Raw genomic sequence first — 21,977 nt, 5'->3', positions numbered from 1 at the left:
GAAAAATCTCATTCTTGAGCCTATTAATTCTGTGGAGAGATCATGGATGTTAGATCTTCTGTCTGTAACAACCCAGATTGAGTATCTTTCTTGTTTGATCATAAAATTTTGGAGTAATTTTTGCAAAATTAAAACTTACAAACCACTCTGACATAATGCTGACTAGGTCTAGGTATTTAAGGTCAGAGCTACTGTTTTTATTTGCATAGTTTGTAGTAGTTCACTTAGCTGTTATGAAAACAGGATAAGTTTTGCAAAGTTCTTGTCATTTTATAAAGTGATAAATTTTGTGAAATTTACAACCTTTCAACATATGCATACAGAGGAATGCTGCATACTTTTTTAGAGAATTTTTTGCTTAATAAAGAACAGATTAATTCATTGGAAGTTTCTATAAATCAACATGTGTACACACATTTAAGCTGAATCTATGATTTTGAGGTTTGTCCTAAAATATTTTGCCTTTTCTGTGGGTAAATAAGACAGTGTTGTGATCAGACAATGAGACTTACAATGTGTTCTTCACTTATATATAGGATATTTAACAATTCATTTCAATGTTTTACTTCAAGAACCACATAAGAACTAATAAAAACTGACCCAGCATAACTGAAACTCCATAGATAGACTACTGGATTTAGTCTCACCAAAGTAGATATTTTTATCTTCAAAATATCAAATGTGGCTATTTATAGTATTCAATAATTTATCTCAACTTCAGTACTACATGCTATGCAACTACTCCTTAAAAATATTTTTTTTAATGGCAAAACAATCAAGGAAGTAGCAACTTGTACATGGCGATTATATAAATTTAAAGATTTATTTTTCTCTCATAATTTCAGATATGTGAAAAGCTTTTACTTCAGTATCTCCTTGAGAATAATGCAAAACCAGAGCATTGTCACCGAGTTCATACTCCTCGGGCTTTCACAGAATGCAGAAGTTGAGAAAATACTGTTTGTTGTATTTTTGATGATCTACCTTGCAACTCTTTGGGGCAACATGATAATTGTGGTGACCATCATCTACAGCCCTGCACTGCTGGGCTCCCCCATGTACTTCTTCCTGGTATTCCTGTCCTTACTGGATGCATGCACTTCTTCTACTGTCACACCCAAGATGATGGTGGACTTCTTCTATGAGACGAAGACCATATCTTTTGAATGTTGCATGATACAATTGTTTGCTTTCCACTTCTTCACTGGGGTAGAGGTGATTGTCCTGTCAGCCATGGCCTATGACCGTCATGTGGCCATTTGCAAGCCCTTACACTACTCTTCCATTATGACCGGAAGGCTCTGTGGTATTTTGGTGACAATATCCTGGACTGGAGGCTTCTTGCATTCTATCATACAAATTACTTTCACTTTGCAACTGCCATTCTGTGGGCCTAATGTCATTGATCACTACATGTGTGACTTGTTCCCATTACTGAAACTTGCCTGTACTGACACACACATATTTGTCATTTTGGTGTTTGCTAACAGTGGGTCTATCTGCATCATAATCTTCTCCATTCTGCTTGTCTCCTATGGTGTCATATTGTACTCTCTGAGAGCCCACAGCTCTGAAGGGAGACTGAAAGCTCTCTCTACCTGTGGATCCCACATTACTGTTGTGATTTTGTTCTTTGTGTCATGCATATTAATATATGCACGGCCTACATCAGCTTTCTCCTCTGAAAAAAGTGTATTTTTATTTGCCACCATCTTGACACCACTTCTGAATCCTATGGTGTACACTTTCAGGAATAAGGAAATGAAGAATGCTATCCGGAAAATGTGTAAGAGATTTATAGCAGTTTCTCATGACTATTAAATTATTATACTTCCAGTGCTCTGGAGACAGTGTTTAGGTGATACCAATGTAGTGAAAACTTAGGATATTTTTTACTGATGTTCAGCACCCATGTCAAAAGTCAGGCATGGTAGTATACTTTCAATGAAGTACTGGTGTTGTAAAGTATTACCAAAACTAGTCAAGTCAAGGTTCAGTAAAGAGCTTGTTTAAGGATATAAAGTAGAAAACAATAAATGGACAGAGTCAGTGTCTTCCTTTGTCTCAACATGCATGTGGACAGGTACATAAAACATCTCCTTCTCATTTGCATATACACATGCACACTATTTACATAGGTATACATACACAAATTGATAATTACAGTTAGAAAACTAATTTAAAAAATATCTAGAAGTCAGGGTTGGGGATTTAGCTCAGTGGTAGAGTGCTTGCCTAGTAAGTACATGGCCCTGGGTTCAGTCCTAAGCTAAAAAAAAAAAAAGTAAAAAAAAAGAAAGAAAAAGAGAAAATAAAAAAATATCAAGAAGTCACTGTGTATTAGGAAAAGTAAATTATCAGTCATTATTTTTAAAAGATGGCATCATTTTTTATAGAATGCATTAACACTGGTATGAGAAAACTGTGTTTCTAAGATCACACTTTCACTATGAATTGGCTAATTAGCATTGACATATGAAAATTTGTGGAAACACAGAACTGACTTAGAGTACAGGCTCCTCCTAGGACAGATGAGATGAAGTTGGGAAATGACTGCTTGGCAGACCAAGCATAAATGGAAGCATACTTTCTCTGATCATTTCCCAAAGTTCTTTCAGAATTTGTACCTTTGATAACAATGTGGCTTTTGAGGTCAGTTCTTCAGGCTTCACCAGATATAGATTAATAAAGTGCTTTGCTTCTTTATACTTTTTATTTTGTATTGAGACATTGTTTCATGCAGGGTGAGGTAAGAGTATCTCATGGTCATCTATGTGGGTAAGGGGGGGCGGGGTTTGAGAGTTGAGGTAATGCTTTTTAGTCTGTATAAAAAGCCATGCAAAATAAAGCTTGTTATGCAGTTGTTCATACTCTCCATCCCCTGTGTCCTGCTCGAAACCCTTGCCCAGGAACTCCAACACACTAGATGTTTACAAAAATGGAAACTAATTTAACTTTATTCTTTCAAAAAACCATTTATAGTGAACGAAAGCTTGGCTGGGTATAGTAGTCTGGGCTTGAAACAGTGATTTTTCAAACACTTGGAATAGGTAAATTTGTCTTACTAAATTAGTGTGCATTTTAAGTAAGGAGAAGAAACATATGTGAATGCTCCAAGAGAAAATGGGTTCCTATAAGAGATGATGAGACCTCAGAACCTAGAAATGCATAGGCTCATGGCTAAAGCCTAAAGTCCAAGCTTTGCTGGATCATTTGAACACATTTTAAAACTGGGACTATTAATGCCTGAAGGAAACTGAGTCAGGTGCTGAATTTCTAAAATGACCAGACAATTAGAATTTCTAAGGATTGATGTGTGTACCACTCTTTTTTATGATTTATTTAACTTTATTTTATGTGCATTGGTGTGAAAGTATCAGATCACCTAGAAGTGGATTTTCAGACAGTTGTGAGCTGCCATGTAAGTCCTGGGAATTGAACCCGGTTCCTCTGGAAGAGCAGTCAGTGCTCTTAACCGCTGAGCCATCTCATCTCCAGCCCCATAGATACCCCTCTTGAATGAGCTATGGGACCTGATTCTCTGGGAAAAACCCATGTTACAACATAGACCATGCACAAATATTGATTATTATCTAAAATGTTCATATACTGAGCATATCTATCCTGCTATTTTCAGATGTTTGTTTACATTTAAGGGGATATTATATAGATATGAATAATTTGCATTCATGGATCTTGTTTTATTGATACAAATTTGAGGTCAATTTTGTTATATGTATTTCTGATCTTGACTAAGGTATTGTTTTTATGTAGCTCATTTAAAAATGTAATGTATAATTAAGAAATATAGGTTAGTAGATAGTCATCTAAATAATAGTCAAGATTGTAGTCATGTTAGTTAGGTTTTCTAGATATATAAAGATATATTTCAGTTAGTTAGGTATTCTTTAAATCTTTCAGAGACCTTCAAAATATGGCATTTAAATGTTTTAAAAATTGAGGACTTTTCATGACAGTGAGACATATCTGCTTCTGGCAGCACCAATCTACTTCAACAGGAAAATGGACATCAAAGAGGCTCTGTATGGAATTTATTAGATGAACTGGACATGCAGGATCCACAAAGAAATGACTGCTGAACTTTCCTAAAGGTAAGATGATTCTTTGGGGTTCCTGCTTCGAGAGTCTGTGAGACATTCTGCAGGATACAGGAGAAAGTGACTGGCAAACTGTTAATATAGGCAGACCTGTTTTTGAAATTTCCTGCTTCATGGAAAAGTCTGCTGGATACTATGGGCCTGTAGGCTGAAAGTGGATGCTGCAATGGTACAGAAAAACTTTGGGTGACTGTCCAGGTAGCGAGATGTCTCTGTTAATTCTAGAGTTTTGGAAGTTGCTTACAATGTACTTTCTGTTTACTTAGATAATATCATATCCTTCTGGAGTCTTTGATGGAGTTGAAGAATTTATACTTATAGTCATAGTTTTCCTTAGTTATGATAATAAAGTATATATAAATATTGTAACTGTAATTTTTGTTTGATACCTGTTTTGTTATTTGTAATTTTGCTATGTTGAAGTTTAAACCTTCCTTTTATTTAAACAGGAAAGGGAAAATGGTGTGAGAGGTCCCTCTGTCTGTGTGCTGCTTTCATTGGTTAATAAAGGAACTGCTTTGGGCTATAGCAGAGCTGTAGGGGAACAGAGCTAGGAAGGGAAAATGAAACAAAATTCTTGGAGGAAGAAGGCAGAGTCAGAGAAAGACACCATGGATCCTCCATCAGAGATAGACATGCCAGAACTTTGTTGGTAGGCCACAACCTCATGGTGATATACAGATTAGTAGAAATGGGTTAATTATAAGATGTAAGAGTTAGCCAATAAGAAGTTAGAGCTAATGTGCCAAGCAGTGTTTTAATTCATCCAGTTTCAGTGTGGTTATTTAGGGGCTAAGCTAGCCAGGCAGCTGGGATGAACAAGCAGCTCCTTGTGACACTATGGTACAAGCCTTAGAAAAATCTAATAAAACAGATTACAGAAAGTTTCAAACAAAGGCAGTATTTAATGGAGAGCCAATTTCAGCATTGCATTATAAGAATAGAGAGGAACAGCCTAAGATTTTCAGACAACCAACATTAATATAGTCAGTAATATGATAGAAATTGCCAAATGGCAGAAACTCAGTTACAGCTAAATGGACTCCTGTGCCATTGTTAGATTTAAAGAGATTAAAGGAAGCAATAGTCTTATAAAAGATTGACTTCAGAAGTAAAGTGAAAGAAACCAAATTCAGAAACTAGATAAATAATAATTGAATCTCTGCCTTTTAAGAATGCCAGTTCTCTATGTAAAAGGATAATTAGGCTGTTCAAGGCAAGGTCAGCACCTTTGAGGAATGGATCTGAGATACAATTAATCTAGAATTTCATGAACATGATGATACATAGATAGAAGAGTTGATTTCCAGAGGTTGGAGGAAAAACTCTAATGTCAAATGTAATGTGGCAAAGAACATCACTTTAAAAGGGATTGTAGATAGGGTATTTCTAGAAACAATTAGTTTTCTAAGAATATTTCATTTAAAACATCACTTCCTCCCAGATTAGGCAGAAGATGTGGCAAAGGCAGGCATTGGACTAATGATTCTAGGTCAACAAGGAATATTCATGGTAATTCCTTACCCTCAGGAAACTCCCTGAGGGGCCTCTTGCAGGCAGGCCCCTATACCAAATTGAGTTCCTATGCTAAATTCAGTTCAGTCATTTCCTTCCATCTTAGAGGAAACTCCTTCCCAACGTAATTAAAAATGTAATGCCTTTTTTAAGGAACAACACTGTTCTTCATATTAGAACAACTATAAAAGAGAGAACAAAAAAAATTCTGAAGAAACCATACAGCAAGTATTTTGGCAAGCATCTGTAAACAAAGACCAAAATTAAAAGCACAGATAAATTGATGTGGTATTTCCCTCTGTATGCTGTGATTGCCATTAATGAACAAAGAAAATTGGCTTGGCCTGTTGATAGAGCAGAACTTACGTAGGTGGGGAAAACTAAACTGAATGCTGGGAGAAAGAAGGGCAAAGTCAGAGAGATGCCATGAAGCTGCTGCCGCAGATAGACATGCTGAAACTTTACTGGTAGGCCATGACATTATGGTGATATACAGATGAATAGAAATGGGTTAAATTAATATGTAAGAGTTAGCCAACAAGAATATAGAGCTAATGAGACAAACAGTAATTTAATTAATAGAGTTGTGTGTGATGATTTCAGTTCTGGGCAGAGGGAACCAACAAGCAGCTCTCTTCTCCAACAAGAAATGAAGCCATTGAAGATGTGGTAGACACAGAGGCAAATGTAAAAATAATTTCATCGGAATCTTGACATCCAAATTGGTGTCTTCAGGAAAAACATGTTCAGTTTCTAGGGATTGGAACTATCCCATGTAAAGCAGAGCATGAGATGGGTCGAATGTATAGGGCAAGAAAGACAGATAGGAATAGTGAAACCATATGTTGCTAACATAGCAATAAATTTCTGAGGACATGACTTGTTACAGCAGTGGAATTCTCAGATTATCATTTCCCCATGTTAGAAAGAAACAATAGATTAAAGTATGTTTCAGGAAAAATAATTATAAGGTTTCATAAAGAACAGTCACTGATCATTCAGGATGTACAAGCATACTGCAACATACCTTTGAAATTGTTGACAGACAAACCTGTATGGACTCAGCAATGGCCTTAAACAATAGAAAAACTGCAAACTTTAGAACAACTGGTAAAATAACATCTAGAATTTCAGCATACTGAAAAATCAAGCAGCTCTTTGAATTCTCCCCATAATTGTTGTTAAAAAGAAATTTGGAATATGAAGAATGGTAACATATCTAATAGATGTTAAAAAGGTGACTCACCCAATGGGCTCTCCTTTGCCTGCTCTATTATCTAAAGGATGGCCATTTATAGTTATCAGTTTAAAAGATTGTTTCTTTACTATTCCTTTACAAGAAAAAGACAGAGAAAAAATTGTTGTCTCAGCGCCTTCTTATATTAATTCTCAGCCCACTAGAGGATATCAGGGAATGTTAAATAGCCCCACCCTGTGTTGCTATTTTGTAAGTCAGCCATTGGAAATGATATGTAAGCAATTTTCTCAATCTATAGTTTATCATTACGTAGGCTATATTCTGCTATTAGATTCAAATGTAGATACTTTAGAAAGAATGTTCCTAGAAGTAAAGAAAAGTTTGCATTTTGGGGAATTACAAATTGCTCCTGAAAAAATAAAAGAAGAGATTCTATTAAGTACTTATATTATAAGAAGTGTTACAGAAAATTAGACCCCAAAACATGCAAATTAGGAGAGATCTGTTGCAGACTCCAGGTGACTTCCAAATATTGCCCAGCAACATTTTCCAGCTATGGCCCAATTTTGGGATAAAACCTCAATAATTGGTTCATTTAACCAAAACTTTAGATAGTGACAAGAACTTAAATATTCACAAAGAATTATCAGCTGATGCTGGGAGAAAATTGACTTTGAAAAAAAATTACAGAAGACATGTGGATTGTGTGGATGTGAATCTTAACTGCATTCTGTTCATATTATTCTATAAATATTCCCCTACAGAAATTTTAATGCAGAGGAAAGATATGATCTTAGAATGGATATTTGTAACACATAAGCAGAGCTAAAAGTTAAAAACATATATGTAAAATATCACTGAGTTAATTAAAAAAGGAAAATTGAGACTACATCAATTAGAAAGAATAGATCCAGCAGAAATTATAATACATTTTAATAATGATGAAATTGTCAAATTATGGGTAGAAAGTGAAGTCTGGCAAAAGCTGGTAAAAATTTTATATTTTGGGGTGGGGGAAAAATTAGCAACAACTACTCACAAAGTGAGGGAATTCAATTTCTGAAGAGAATGAATTGGATTCTTCCTCACATTGTATGAGATACACCAATAACTTGAGCCCTTACATTCTATACCAATGCATATAAATCAGGAAAGGCAGGTTACAAATCAGAAAATTTAAGTAGAGTGCAAGAAAACCCTTATGATTTTGTCCAAAAGTCAGAATTATATGTTAATCTTATGGTACTAAAGGATTTTAAAGAACCTCTCAACAAAGATAATGATTCACAATATGCAGAAAAGGTTATTTTGCATATTGAAATCACTGAATTTATGCCAGATGATACAGAATTGATTTTATTACTTATTTGGGTATAAGATAAAATCAGGAATTGTCATCATTCCACACACATAACACACATCCGATCCCATACGTGGGTGCCAGATCCTCTAGCACAAGGTAATGCATAAATTGATCAATTTTTGCTTGGATAATGTGAAGAAGACCTCAGAATTTCATTAAAAATCATGTTAATAGCTAATTTTAAGAAGAACTTTTTCATTACATGGCAACAAGCCAAGGAAATTATAAAAAATATCCTACTTGTTATTTATGCACACAAACACTACTACCTGCAGGAAGTAACCCAAAGGTTACTCAAAGGAATGCAATCTGGTAGATGGGTGTGTTCTGTTTTGTAGAATTTGGAAAACTAAAATATGTACACCACACCATTGATACCTATTCAGGTTTTCAATGGGTAGTGACTTTGAGTTTGGAAACGGCTGATTCAGTAATCACACATTTGCTAGACATTAAGGCCATCATGCATTATCTTCACAAATAAGGACAGACAATGCTCCAGAATATATCTCTATAAAAGTGAAGCAGTTTTTGCTTATTATAATACAAACCACATTATAGGTATACCAAAAAAACCTATAGGTGGGCAGTTATAGAAAAATCAAATTGAACTATCAAGGATATGTTAAATAAACAGAAAGGGACAAAAACACTCCCAGAAATAGATTGCATAATGCTTTATTAACTTTGAATTTCCTAAATGTTAATGGAAAAGGAATAACAGCTCTGGAGAGACATTGGGTAGTAGAAAAAAACTATGGAATTAAATCAGCCAATATACTTTGAAGATGTACTAACTTCAGAATAGAAGCCAAGATATGTGTTACATTGAAGAAGGTGTTTTACTTTTGTTTCTACAGGAGAAGGAAAGCTATAGATAACATCAAAAGTGATAAAAATTCGATTTGTACAAGAGACACCTCTTAAACAAAAGAGATTATAGTTCATCAAATATTATGGCCTTTTAATCTGAACTAACCTATAAGCTAACAAATGCTTTTTATTTGTTCAGATATAATTTGCCAAGAGAGAAGCTCCAAAAATTTGTGTTAGGGAAGGGTTTTGTTCCTATCTTTTTAGGAGAATAAAGGTATCCAGTTGAGGAATCTGAAGATTCTTAGACAAATGAGAAATCTAAAGAAAAAGAACAACTCATCTAGAAAACATGTCTCGAGAAAAGGAGTAAATTTTTCTATTATTATATCACATTTCCAACAGGGTAAAATTTTATAAACTTTCCTAAATGTTTGTTTCTGCTATTCTCTACAGACATATATTATACACGATCTTTTTGTAGTCCAAGACAAATTAAAGGTTAAAGTCGACTTTGGAGTTGGAGTGTAGCTCTCTTTCTCTAAGCCTAAACATGCTTATCAAAGTAAAATTCAAAATCTCTGTCTTATGTCAGAAAAACCACCTAATATAGTACAGAAGAAAAACAGAAATTTACGGACTATTTTATTGCTATTAATCACATGATCCTTCGGTTTTATGTTGAACATTTGACAGCTTTTCCTATGGTATAAGATTTATAAAATTTATCCATTCTTCAGTTGTGAGACATCTAGGCTGTTTCCAGATTCTGACTATTACAAATAAGCTTCTTGTGAACATAGTTGAGCAAATATCCTTGTGGTGCAATTGCACATTCTTTAGATATATGCCCAGGAGTGTTATAACTGGGTCCTGAGATAGATTGATTCCCAATTTTATGAGAAACTACCCCACTGATTTCCAAAGTGACTGTACAAGTTTGTATTCCCACTAGCAATGGAGGATTTTTTCCATTACTCTACATCATCGCCAGCATAAACTACCATTGGTGTTTTTGATCTTAGCCTTTCTGACTGGTATAAAGATGGTATCTCAGAGACATTTTGATTTGCATTTCATTGATATCTAAGGATGTTGAGCAATTCCATGTGTCTTTTGGTCATTTGCAGTTTTTCTGTTGAATATTTTCTGTTTAGATCTGAATCCCATTTTTGATTGGATTATTTGGTAAATTTTATCTAATTTCTTGAGTTCTTTATATATTTTGGAGATCAGTCTTCTGTCCATTCTGGGGCTAGTTAAGATCTTTTTCCATTCAGTAGGTTGCTCTTTTCTTCTTAGTGACTGTGTTCTTTGCCTTACAGAAGCTTCTCGGTACACAAAGGAATGCTAATCAGTGTTTAAAAAAATGGCATCTTGAAATTTTCATGCAAATGTATGGGATTAGACTAATCCATTGTGAATGAGGTAACCCAGACTAGACAAACATAGTATTTACTCACTCATAAATGGATATTATATATAAAGCAAAGGATAACCAGTTTAAAGTCCATCATCCCAGAGAAGCTAGGTAACAAGGAGAACCCTAAGGCAGACATACATGGATCACCCTGAGAAGTGGAAACAGACAAGACTTTTGGAAAGAAGTAGGAGGGGCAAGGGAAGGGATGATGAAAGGGGAAAGGGATTGGAGAAGGTGAGAGAGGAGGAGAACATGAGGGAAGGGAATGCTCAAGAAGGGGAAAGAGCAGTGAGGGAGAGACAGTTTGAACCATTGAAGGGTGAGCAAGAAACTTGGCATTAGGTAAATTCCCAGGAATCCACAAGGATGACCCCAGCTAAAACTCTAAGCAACAATAAAGAGGATGCCTAAACTGACCTTCTCCTGTAATCAAATTGTTGACTACCTTAATTGTCATCATAGAGCCTTCATCCAGCAACTGATGGAAGCAGATACTGAAATCTACAGTGAAGCACTAGGCTGAGCTACCAGAGACTAGTCAAAGAGAGGAAGGACTGATAATATGAGCAAAGGGTAATATCCATGATGGTCTGAGCTAATCAGAGTTTGCTGATTCTAAAGTGATATCAGAGAAACCTGTATAGGACCAAACTTGAATGTAAGGAACAGTTGTGAGGCTTAGATGGTCTGTGAGGCAATGGGACAAGGATTTATCTCTAGTGCTCGAACTGGTGTCTAAAAGCATTTTCTCTTTAGATGGATACCTTGTACAGCCTAGACAGAGCAGAAAGGGCCTTGCTCTTGCTTTGAAGTGAAGCTTCAGACTTTGTTGACTTCCAATGGGAAGACTTACCCTTTCTGAGGAATGGAGTAGGAGGTAAGTGGGGGTAAGTGTAGAGCAGGAAGAGGATAGGGAGTGGGAACAGGGATAGCTATGCAAAATGAGAAAAGATTGTACTAAGAAATTATTTAAAATAGAAAAAGGATTTATAAGGTATAAAACTTTTTTCATGATATTAATGGTCATTAGAATTAATACTAACTAATTCTAGAAGAAGGTTTCATCTACTTTTCTGAACACAGTTTTGGATTTGAGTATTTATCAGTTTTCTACAGTGAAACATGAGCACACCTAACAATGACCTTTGAAGTCTCCATAAGGAGGATGGGGCCCCAAAATGATGACTCCAGGACTATGATAAGACCACTAAGCTGAAAAATAACACCTAAGGATTGGCTTTGGACTACAAATGGCTCAGAATAATTTTGAGGTGGCTAGTTGATCTAGCCTAACAGCCTTCTCTAGTCAGGACTTGAGACAGCTCCTGCAGTTTCATATTTTGTGTAGACTGAAGAAAAAAATGATAATCCTATCTCTCCCAGGACTTGACAATTAACCCAATTTTTTTCAGGATCCCCTAAAGGTACCATCACCCCCAGAGAACTGGAAGTAAGTTTAAGTCCACATTCCCAAAAGGTAGGTGGGTGGTTTTTAACTATTTAATGGATTATGGATATTTGTCATTGTTTAGGAGGAGTTGTTGCAAGTTAATGTTGGTAATGTTGAAGAAAAAAGCTTAACAAGGGAATTGGATTAAAGGTTCTTATTTTAAAAAGAAAAAAGAGAGATATAGATATGATTGGATAAAAAGGTATATTATTGAATCTGCTTTTTAAAAAGCAACTACTAGTTTTAAATTTTACATTGGATTGGACTTTCATATAGTGTATACAAATTGTGTGTATTAAGATTAATTTTGGTAAAAAAAAATTCTACATACATTTCTACTATTTTTCCAAGATATTGTACCTATTTAATTCTTTTAACAATGTAATGCAAATTTCTAGTCCTTGATAATTCTTACCAACTGTTTAGGATAATAAGGAAAAGGAGGTTAGTATTTAATCAACTATTATAATCGAACTTGTAGTCATGTATGTTTTCAAAATCAAACAGATATATTTTAGATAGACAAGTCATCTTCCAACACTGCAGAAATCTACAGAGTGTGGCATTTAAGACGGAAATGACCCTATCCTATAGCCGTACTGATAAATATCTTGCATATCACCATAGAACCTTCATCTGGCAATGGATGGAGATAGAGACAGAGACCCACATTGGAGTACCGGACTGAGCTCCCAAGGTCCAAATGAGGAGCAGAAGGAGGGAGAACATGAGCAAGGAAGTCAGGACCGCAAGGGGTGCACCCACCCACTGAGAGACAGTGGGGCTGATCTATTAGGAACTCACCAAGGCCAGCTGGACTGGGACTGAAAAAGCATGGGATAAAACCGGACTCTCTGAACATGGCGGACAATGAGGGCTGATGAGAAGCCAAGGAAATGACACTGGGTTTTGATCCTACTGCATGTACTGGCCTTTTGGGAGCCTAGCATGTATGGATGCTCACCTTCCTAGACCTGGATGGAGGGGGGAAGACCTTGGACTTCCCACAGGGCAGGGAACCCTGACTGCTCTTCAGACTGGAGAGGGAGGGGGAGAGGAGTGGGGGGAGGGGGAGAGGAGTGGCAGAGGGAGAGGGAAATGGGAGGTGGGGAGGAGGCGGAAATTTTTTCAATAAAAAAATATCAAAAAGATCTTTTAATAACCTAGGTTCTTCCGTTTTATGACAATGAGACATGTCAGCTTCTGTTAGCACCAATCTACATCAGAGAAGAAAATGAACATTGAAGAAACTCCACATGGAGTTTTCTTTCTTTGTGGCAAAAATAAGCATTGACCGCTGACAGTATGCTGTCCTAATTGGACAAGAGGGACACCAAAGGAAGTGACTGCCAAACACTGTCACGACAAGGAATAATAGCCTTTCAGAATATCCTGCTTCACAGAATAGTCTATCAGATATGCTAGGCCTGTAGGCCGAAGATGGATGCTTCAACATTATGGAGGAACTCTGGATGATTGTTCAGGTAGCCAACTTTTCCGTTTGTTTTTTTTTTTTAATTTTTGATATTTTCTTGCTTGTGCTTCCTGCTTACTCAGTTAATATTACCTCCTTATTGAGTCTCTGAGGGAGTTGAAGACTAGATATAGTTTTCTCTGTTTACTAGTCACAGAAAGTAAGTTATGATAGTAAATTAGGTACAAAAGTTTTGACTCACCAGGATAGGATTTTCTATGAATTTGTCAAATGCAAATGTAGACATTGTTGATGTATTTGTTGCCTGTATATAGTGTGTATAGTCATTGCATTTATTGTATGTAGTTGTTACAGTATTTATAGCCTTTCTTTTTGTAGTAGATAAATAAGGGAAAATGTAGAAGAATATTATTTGTATTTCATAAATAAATCTTGTCTGAAGACCAGATGCAAAGCTAAAGCCACTAAGATTCAGGATATTGTGTCATACACCTTTAATCCTAGGATTTGGGAAACAGAGTCAGATGGATTTCTGGTATTTAAAGGCCACACTGAGTTGCACAAGATCAATGCAGAAACAGATTCAGGTGGTGATAGCTCACACCTTTAATCCTAGTCTTAGGGAGTTACACACCTTTAATCTCAGCACTAGAGGGAATATAAAATCGGAGGAGAGAGAGGCTTCATTTGTTTTTAGTCTTCATTGCCAGTTTTGGACGAGATAAGATACCTCTAGTGGTTTGGCTGCTTTATGTTTCTGGTTTTTAGGCTGAAACCAAATTTCTGGCTCAGGGTTTTTATTATTTGTGCTACAAGGAGTGAAAAAAATTACAAATGAAAAGATGCTATGAAATCACTTGAACTGGATATGACAGGGAAATTGGAATCACAAATTAACAGCATGTGTTTTTAACTGCACAAAAATGGCACACAATTTAATTATGTAACATTGCATCATTAATTAGGAATGGACTGATGAGCTCTCTCCTTTCATTGAGGAGATATTGACAGTTAAAGACTGAGAATGAGTATTGTTTTCTTTAGTTTTTATTTTATTTTTTTTGTAATCACAGTGAAGTTGAAAAAACTCCAATAAATAATTCCACACACTTGCTCATATAAGCAACCTTATAGCCTGTGGATCAAAATCAGTAGAAACAGAAGGACCAGCTGAGAAAAAGTGACATCATCAGGATTATATGGTGGGCAAAAGAAAGTAATGAATAGTCAGTATAATCATAAAACATATACAATGAAATTTCCAAAAAGCAAATAAAATAAAATAATCTTAAAGGGAATTAATACATCTGTTAATTAATATAATCATTGCTAGAATTTTCCTAAAAACATTGATTGATAGATTCCTTATGGTAAAACTGGCTTTTATTTTGGTAAGTATACAAGTTAAATTCTGCACAGAGATGTTGTATTCTATACATTATATAATAGTGTTTTATTCTTGAGAGTAATATTACCTTAAAAGTTATCAAATAGAAACCTCTCCACCCCAATGTTTTAAAGTTGACTTTGGTTGAGAATAAAAGTTTTATTTCATGTTATAAACAATCAAATACAATTATTCCTTGGATAATCCTGGGGCAATAAATTGCACAAACCCTGAGGGAGGTAAGAATAGGTCTCATAGGTGGATTAACTCGCAAGAAACTTACATTAGATTCCATTCTGTATTAAACTGGAATCTTGGGGTTTTTTTATTTTGCTTTTATGCTTAAAACATGATGCAGACAATGTGAGAAAAGCATTGGTAACTTTCTCCTCTGAGTCAGTAAGAGCTGTTCTTCTCTGTTACACATGGCAAAAAGCGTTGGATACAAGCAGTAATTTCATCACCAGTGAATAAACTCTTACAAAACAGGGTAGGAATGTCTTCAGCATTTTTGTACAATTTACATGTGGTTATAAAGATAAAGCAAATATTTTCATTTTCAGAAATGAATTAAATTATGATAAAGTGATTTATAGTTTTGATGCTGTGGTCAACACACTATGTGTTTCAAACATTAATTTTTCATGTCTTAAGTCTTTTTGAGAGAGTTGTAAAAACTGATGATCAGTGAGAAATTTTACTATGAAATTCAGAGACTATAGAAGCTGATAAAATAATATATACAGAGCCCAGAAAACAGCACTTACGGGTAATAACTGCTCATGTGCCCATAAAAAGAGTCTTCAGATTGTAAATTCTTTCTAACCCTCCTTCTCTTCCTATCATCCCTGCCTTACTTCTCCTCCTCCTCCTCTCTTCTCTCTCCTGTCTTCCTGCCCTCCCCTCTCCTATGCTTTCTGTCTTAATTACTTGCTTTCTTGTCCTCTGATAATCGCACATTTCTTAAATTTTAATGTAAGCAATTGGTATTTCATAATTCCACCTTTGTGTTGAAACCATGTAATGGTAAAAAAAAAAAGCACCAAATTTTGTGTTTTCTATTATTCATGCAATCAAATTTTACTTTTTTTCTAAATACATGAGTATGTATGAGTATACTCACCATTCTGATATTTCTATGTAAAGACAGCATGCTTTGAGGTTTTGTAAAGAATACTGATATAGGGTTAGGGCAGATAGAAGTTCTACTAAACTCTACACAATATTGAAAATGATTTTATATATATATATATATATATATGTACAAGTGACATATGGTAAGACAGATACATACTATATCCAAAACTTTACACAAAACATGACACAAGAAATAATATTATGTTCAAAGATACCTGTGCTATAAAATAAAGAGGCTTCTGATTTTATGAGCATGAGATTTTTATCTCAGAATGTGCTAAGAAAATCTAAATTGCGTTTTCGAACTGCATTAAGGCTGGTCATTCTTCCAAATTGAGCTAATTTACCAAGTCATCAAAGCAAATTTTCAAAAATCCATTAGGAAAGATATGAGAGGAACCAGAGAAAAGAACTTTTTTCCCAGTGTTTCTAAGAAAGTTGAGACATTTAGGGATACTAGCAAGTTAACACTTGTTAGGGGAAAAACAGGGGATTAGTCATCTTTGGAGAGCTTCTTTCCCAGAGAACAGTATAAACAAATTCTATTGAGACACAGAAAAGTAAAACTTCTTTTATGAATAGCTAGAAATAATAGATGAAATTATCTTGAACTTATGAATGTTAACAAGAACAATTTCAAATGTAATTTGAATTTATGATTATCATTTGTAATAAGTGTTTATTTTTTACATAAAATTCAAAACTATCACCCAGAATAACAACTTTTCTGCTCATTTTTCTCATATTTTTTTAATTTTAAAGATATTTTATATTAACAAAGAAATTCTGTGCTTTGTAGATATATTGTTGGCCAATTAGCCTTGCCGTTAAGATAATGGACCATGTGAATAGTTGGGCACAGGAAGGCAAACTTCCCAATTTTATTGCTCAAGGGGATAACTAGTGAAATCCTATATAGGTCTAGATTTCTCAAGAATGTAGCTATTAGAGATAAGAATTTCATGGACTATTTTTCCTCTCTTTTAGGTATCCAAGCATTGTTTAAAATAATGTGGATGTCAGCATTTGCAAGTTCCTTTTGACTTATATTTTATAGAATATGATGACAAAATCTATGAAGTTGAATGAGTCTGGTGTCACAAGATTTTAATCCTAGTAGTTTGGACATGGAGGCATAAAGATCAGGAATTCAAATTCATTCAAGTTATCTGGTGAGTTTGATTCCAGCCTGAGTTATATAGGACCATGTTAACCCCATTAAAACAAACAGAAAAACCTTATCAACTTTTAAAAATACCTATATAAAGAACAGAGAGTTGGGATGTGGTACTTCACTCAATAATACAGTCATTATTATTAATAAATAAACATCAAGCCATTTTGACACCTTTGTAAAGATACATTTTTATTAATCATTTGAGAAGTTTATGTATGTTGAGAGTATATTGTGATCATATCCTTCTTCTGGTATGCTTCCTTCAAAGAACAGAGAGCGAACAATATTTAACTTTCTATTACTTTGTATTTAGTCTAATTTTAGATTCATGCAAATAAGATAGAATGTAGGCCTCTAGACTACCACTAGCACTGATTCATTAATATGACCACACATCTTTACTGTATGCATTTGTCAATAGTGAAGAGAAAAGTGAAAACATTTGTCTAAACTAAATAACAGATTTTATTTATGTTTAGATTAATTTTCAATTTTGATTTTATATCATAAAATTCAATTTAGAATAAAATTAAAGTAAACAACTTTTGTTAATTATACCCTAAATTATGTAAAATCATAACCCTTGTGATCATAACTATATAACTACACTGTAGTCTCTATTTAGTATGTATCATTAGAAAAATGATAGTGTCATTTTTTGTCAAACTAATATTAACTAGAATATAAAAGATGATGCTAAGATTTAATTAATCTTAAAATTCACATTGTGCCTGTGTACTTTGGAACATATCAGTCAGGGCTCTTTTGCCTGTGGTATGGTCTTTATATTCTACTATTAATTACTCAGAACTTTAGAAAGTACAGTGGGTGGAAACTCTATCTCACAACTATCAAATCAAGTATTCTGCCTTGTGAATAAATATAAAAAAAACTACTTAACAGCTTTGGTTATGCAAAGCAAACGTAGTATCTAAAATCAAATTCACTTGGTGCATGTCATTGTCTAAGGTCACATATTCTTGTCCTTTAACATCTGTTCTTACAATTTTTGTTTCCATTATTATTATTATTGTTAGTCTCTTAAATGTGCAGTGGTGTTTTGCCATGGGTGTCTGGTACCCTGAACTGGACTTTGAGACAGCTGTGAACTATCATGTCGATGCTGGGAGTTGAACCAAGGTCCTTTGGAAGAAAAGTCAGTAGTCTTAACCACTGAACCATCTCTCCAGTATCCCCCATAATTGTTTTTATATGGTCACCATAAAAAACTTTGATAATTCATTTATTAAATCTGTTTGTGCAAGGGAAAACATGAGATAATTGCCATGCATAACATTTTGACATTTTCATTTGACCTTTTGCATCATCCTTGCAGAAGAGCAAGTAGATTAGTTATGAACATGTTTTAGAGTTAATCCACATATATTTCAAAGCATATACACTGCCAAATTATATTCTCTGAAAAAACTCAACTGTATTAATAGCTGGCAGGTAATTAAGTCTCAAGAGTCTAAATTCTATTAAATGAGTACTCTTTCTTCTTCTTTTCCTTCTTCAGATATATGGTGCTACCAGTCTCCATGTTTATCTGACAGGACCCTTCATTTTGATTCCTCGCTGTTGCCTTTACCAAGATGCCTTTCCTATATGAAGAAAATCATATCATTATATAACTTTTGCAGAAAGGGGGAGACAGTAGAACAAAAAAAAAAGACAATACTACTCTGAAGTTTTTCTTGAGGAAAACAATCTCTGTTTTTGCTCAGTTGACTCTATGGACACCTTCTGGGTGTTCATGCCTGGTCTCTTAAGATCCCAAATTAATCATCTGCTCTTTGCTTTATCTTAACAAATTCATTATAAATTTTGAGGAAATAAAATAGAATCAGCAACTCTTGTTACATACTTATGACTAAGGGGTGAGTCTTGAAGCTTACAGTAGCTTGTAGTTGCACTAATTTCATTCAGTTTTCATGAAAGCAGCCTTATTTAAAGTTCTGGCCTTATTTTAAAATAATAAATTAAAAGTGAAATCTCCAAATCTGAACATACATATAACAGACAGAAATTTCTTTAGTGAAATGTAGGCTGATTAACTTGATGTTTCAATAGCCTCCATAGTTGTGAACAAATCCACAGTGCAGCCAGATTTTCAAGTGAAATATTTGCCACTTCTTTTGTTGGTAGGTTAGTAATCTGATTGATCACTAATCATCTTTGGGCTAATTAGCACAATGCCAGACAATATTCTTAAGTTGTGATTCTTTGTTCATATATAGATTATAGTTTTGAATTCTCTTTAAACCTTTCACTTCAAAAACACTCAGATTATGATACAAGATGACTATTCAAAGATACATTATTTTCTTGCGCCAGAGAAAAGATTCCTTCATCTACAGTGTTTAAAATGTGTCTATTTTATGGTATTCAAAAGTTTATGCTCATGTCAAGGCTGTATGCTATATAATTACACATTTTATAAACAATCTAATATTGGGTTCTAAATATTAATAAGATAGATCAAAATAATTTTGTGTAAAGATACATCAACTTGTTCATAGTGATTTTGAAATTGTATTTTTTTCTAATTGTAGATGTACTTGAACATATTTTACTTTCACCATCGTCTTATGAATCATGAAAAACCAAAGCTGTGTCACTGAGTTCATATTCCTGGGCCTTTTACAGGACTCAAAAGTTGAGAAAATATTGTTTGTTGTATTTTCTTTGGTCTACCTTGCAACTCTTTGGGGCAACATGATAATTGTGGTGACCATCATCTTTAGCCCCGCCCTGCCGGGCTCCCCCATGTACTTCTTCCTGGTATTCCTGTCCTTACTGGATGCATGCACTTCTTCCACTGTCACACCCAAGATGATGGTGGACTTCTTCTATGAGAGGAAGACTATCTCCTTTGAATGTTGCATGACACAGCTGTTTGCTGTCCACTTCTTCACTGGGGTAGAGGTGATTGTCCTGTCAGCCATGGCCTATGACCGTTATGTGGCCATTTGCAAGCCCTTACACTATTCTTCCATCATGAACCGGAGTCTTTGTGGAAATCTTGTGGTAGTTGCCTGGATAGGAGGCTTCTTGCATTCTATTATACAAATTATCTTCACTTTGCAGCTGCCCTTCTGTGGACCCAATGTCATTGATCATTTCATGTGTGACTTATTCCCATTACTGAAACTTGCCTGCACTGACACACACATTTTTGCCATTTTGGTGTTTGCCAACAGTGGGACTATCTGCATCATTATTTTTTTCTTATTGGTTGTTTCCTATGGTGTCATCTTGTTCTCTCTGAGAGCCCAGAGCTCTGAAGGGAAATTTAAAGCTCTCTCCACCTGTGGGTCTCACATTACTGTTGTGGTTTTGTTCTTTGTCCCATGCATATTAACATTCGCAAGACCAACATCTGCATTTTCCTTTGAGAAAAATGCTGTTGTATTTACCACAATCTTGACACCATTGCTCAATCCCATGGTTTACACTTTCAGGAATAAGGAAATGAAGAATGCCTTCAGGAAAATGAAGAAGAAACTGATAGTGGTTTCTGACAAATATTAAATATTATCCTTGCTATGCTATGGAAATGGATGAGTGAGTAAGAACATTTCATGCTGTGCAAAGATAAGAACATTGGTTTTGATTTCCAACACCCATGTCAGAAGCTGAGCATCACAGTGCCTCATAACCTAGTGATGGTTTAGGACAGATAAGTAGATTCCCGGAGCTCCAAGGACTACTAATCTACTCAAAGAAAGAGATATAAAAGTTCAATCCAGAACTTATCCTAAGGCAATCAGGTAGTACACAACAGATGAACATAATCAATGTCATTTTGTGTACTTGTATATATACATGCACAAACAGCATACTATCCTTATGTGTACAAACATGTATATGTTCCCCACTCACTTGTTCGTTTATCTCCATACAAACATTAAGAAATAAAGGATATACAAGGCGGTGGCGGGGAGGAGGCAGAAATCCTTAATAAATAAATAAATTTAAAAAAAAGAAATAAAGGATATATTTCAAAGATAATACAATGATAAAGAAGTCAATATTTACCTATGCATTTACACATTATTTAGGTATAATGCAGAATTTAAAAAACATTTTTTTCTTTAGAGGGTCCTTCAATGTTTGAGGTGAGAAAACATTTTGATGTTTATTTTTGAGATTATAATATGAATACATTATTTCTCCTCCACCTTTTCTCCCTTTAAAAACTCCCATATACACCTCTTTGTCCCCTTTCACAGTCATGACCTTTTTAATTGATTGTTGGTATGTGCATATATGTATATACATGCATATTATAAATGTCTCAGTCTACATAATGTTACTCATATGTACATTACATTATCAGGGCAGAACATTTGATTTTTTTTTTTTTTTTTTTTTGGTTTTTCGAGACAGGGTTTCTCTGTGGTTTTTGGAGCCTGTCCTGAAACTAGCTCTTGTAGACCAGGCTGGTCTCGAACTCACAGAGATCCGCCTGCCTCTGCCTCCCGAGTGCTGGGATTAAAGGCGTACGCCACCACCGCCTGGCAGAACATTTGATATTGGATAGCTAATTGGCATGCTCTTTCCTAAGGAAGACTATTTCTCGCTTCTGTCAGTCAGTTATGGTGATACACACTGGTAGGATATGCTGATATCCTACCAGAGGCAGGAGGATACTAAGACCTCTCTTTTAGAGATTATATATTTAATGATGAAATGTCTATTTAGTATTGTTACTTGACAACACAAGTTAACATGACAATGAAATCACAGCTTTACACTCTCATAGATATAATAAAACACTGAAAGAGGTTTAAGTATTAAAATGCTTTCCATTTAAGCTATGCCATACTACAAAATTAGGTTGATAACCTGCTTGTGTATTGAGATTTAAAAAAATTAATGAATTTACTCCAAGGGAAAAATAAGATTCTAAGTGATACTGTAAGACATCATATCCACAAAATGCATCGAAAGAAACA

At 34.8% G+C, this 21,977-nt stretch overlaps 2 protein-coding genes across 2 annotated transcripts; both read left to right on the top strand.

Annotated features, from left to right (window-relative positions):
• Positions 1-885: 885 nt before the first annotated feature.
• Positions 886-1,821, top strand: LOC142838982 (olfactory receptor 4C15-like). Its single transcript, XM_075954781.1, has one exon. It carries the CDS (start codon positions 886-888, stop codon positions 1,819-1,821), a length of 936 nt encoding a protein of 311 aa, XP_075810896.1.
• Positions 1,822-19,614: 17,793 nt separating this feature from the next.
• On the top strand, positions 19,615-20,550 carry LOC142838975 (olfactory receptor 4C15-like). The gene has a single exon (XM_075954768.1). The coding sequence runs from the start codon at positions 19,615-19,617 to the stop codon at positions 20,548-20,550; it is 936 nt and encodes a 311-aa protein (XP_075810883.1).
• The last annotated feature ends 1,427 nt before the right edge of the window (positions 20,551-21,977 follow it).

The sequence above is a fragment of the Microtus pennsylvanicus genome, chromosome 1 (assembly GCF_037038515.1).
Source record: "Microtus pennsylvanicus isolate mMicPen1 chromosome 1, mMicPen1.hap1, whole genome shotgun sequence".
NCBI classification, from domain to species: Eukaryota; Metazoa; Chordata; class Mammalia; order Rodentia; family Cricetidae; genus Microtus; species Microtus pennsylvanicus.
Note: the sequence above shows the minus strand (reverse complement) of the source record. Positions and strands in the feature narration are given on the sequence as shown.